Raw genomic sequence first — 1,760 nt, 5'->3', positions numbered from 1 at the left:
TTCCACTTGAGTTTCCAACATAAGGACACCTGAACTCTCTGCACTTCTCCTTGACGAGGAGGCAGCACTCGGGGAAGCAGCACCAAGGCAGGCAGCGCCATTCTGCATAGGCAGGGCCTTGACTGGCAGCAGAGCTCACTGTTCCGACGTGTTCTGATGAGCACACAGAAGTTAAGGCTCACCAAGCACAGGCCGTGAATCTCCTCTGCTCAGCTGGATGTTCTCATGCTCTTGGCTGGGAACATGACCTCTGCTTTGAAACCAACTCTCACAACGGCTAAGGGGCAGGGTGTGGTGTGGGCCCAGTGTGGGCATGGGGAGGCCTTGGAGGGTGGAACCAGGCAGGTGGCAGAGGAACAGGTGGACTGAGTGGTCCTGAGGAGCCGGCAGACGGGACCAGGGCCAACTTCTCACCCCTCCGGGATGAAAGGCCGGATCAGCTCTGGGTTCAACAGCGACTCCTCAAGAGGCCGGTCCACGTGGAAGTCATGGATGTGGGGGGGCCCTGGATGGGCCTTGGGGGCAGGTCCTCCTAGACGCTGAGGAATCGGCAGCTCAGATGGATGGGCAGGCAGGGGAGCTGTGAAGAAGTACTGATGGAGGAGAGCCTGAGGGTGGCAAGTAAGGAACAGCAGAAGGAAACTAGTCACCTCCCTGTCCCCAGCCTCAGACAAATGTTCCTTCATCTATGCATTCAGCTGACTCAGTGTGTCTGGGTGTTTTCTGAGCATCTACTATGTCTGAAGCACTATTCCAGAAGCTGGGGACACAGCCGTTAATAAAACAGACAAAAGCTCTGTTTTTCTGACATAGGTGGGGGTGGGAGGTAATAAACAAGATGAAGTAAAATACACAGTATGTCAAATGATTAGTGCAGTGGAAAAGAGAAAGACAGAGGAATGAGGAATCCTGGAGAGAGGTTGCAGATCTGAAGAGTTATGAGGGAAGGCCATCTGCGACGTGACATTTAAGCCAAAACTTGAGACATAAGCAAGTGGGACATGAGGCTCCAGGGCAGGAACAAAAGTGTACAGACCCCTGGGGCTGGAGAGGAGTGAGCACAGGGCACAACAGCAGGCAGCGTCATAAGGTGACAGCACCCAAGCATATGACATCTGTGGGCCACAGAAAGGACCCTGGCTTTTCCTCTGAGATGGAGCCACAGGAGGGCCCTGGCAGACAAGGAATGTGTCCTATTCTACTTGGATAAAGTTACTCTCGCTGCCAGGTGGAGAAGAGATGACATGGGATAAGGGGAGACCCAGATTCTGGGAGGCAATCCACGAGATAAGGGTCACACGGCTTGGGTACACTGTGGACACAGAGCCCACAGGAGCTGCTGACAGTGGAGGCCGAGAGGGTGTATGTGAACACATGCTGCTGGTGCTGAGTGCGGGGAGGGGACAGGAACCCCCGAGAGAGACACCCTGACACCTGTCAGCCCATGCTCCTATGGTCCTCATCGTCCTCCCAGGCCTTCTAGCCATAACCAGCCTTCCTGGGTCCTCTCCTCCAGGCTGCTGGACACCATTTCTCCCTTCAGTGAACACCTCCTCAAACATCTCATGCTTAAACCTGCCCTCCACCAGGAAGCTTTGCTTGACCCCACAGTCAGCCTCGCCTCTCTCCTGGGGCTCCCACACCTGGAGAACATGACCTCTTGTGACTATTTGGGCCTGGAGCTACCTCACCACCAGAAGTGCCCTGTGGAGGCAGGTCTGATTGTTTACCCTCTGGCGGGGCCCAGGACAATCCCTGCA

The 1,760-nt window shown here is 55.2% G+C and overlaps 1 protein-coding gene across 1 annotated transcript in view; it reads right to left on the bottom strand.

The window, feature by feature from the left end:
• Positions 1 to 6: 6 nt before the first annotated feature.
• The window catches only part of CDK20 (cyclin-dependent kinase 20), a 4,735-nt gene continuing 2,981 nt past the window's right edge, over positions 7 to 1,760 (bottom strand). Inside the window, exon 3 of the mRNA XM_011945901.1 lies at positions 7 to 654. Within this exon, the coding sequence (XP_011801291.1) occupies positions 411 to 654 (244 nt within the window). The 3' untranslated portion in view covers positions 7 to 410. The remainder of the gene's footprint in view (positions 655 to 1,760) is intronic.

Source organism: Colobus angolensis, unplaced genomic scaffold (assembly GCF_000951035.1).
Source record: "Colobus angolensis palliatus isolate OR3802 unplaced genomic scaffold, Cang.pa_1.0 Scaffold246, whole genome shotgun sequence".
NCBI lineage: Eukaryota > Metazoa > Chordata > Mammalia > Primates > Cercopithecidae > Colobus > Colobus angolensis.
Note: the sequence above shows the minus strand (reverse complement) of the source record. Positions and strands in the feature narration are given on the sequence as shown.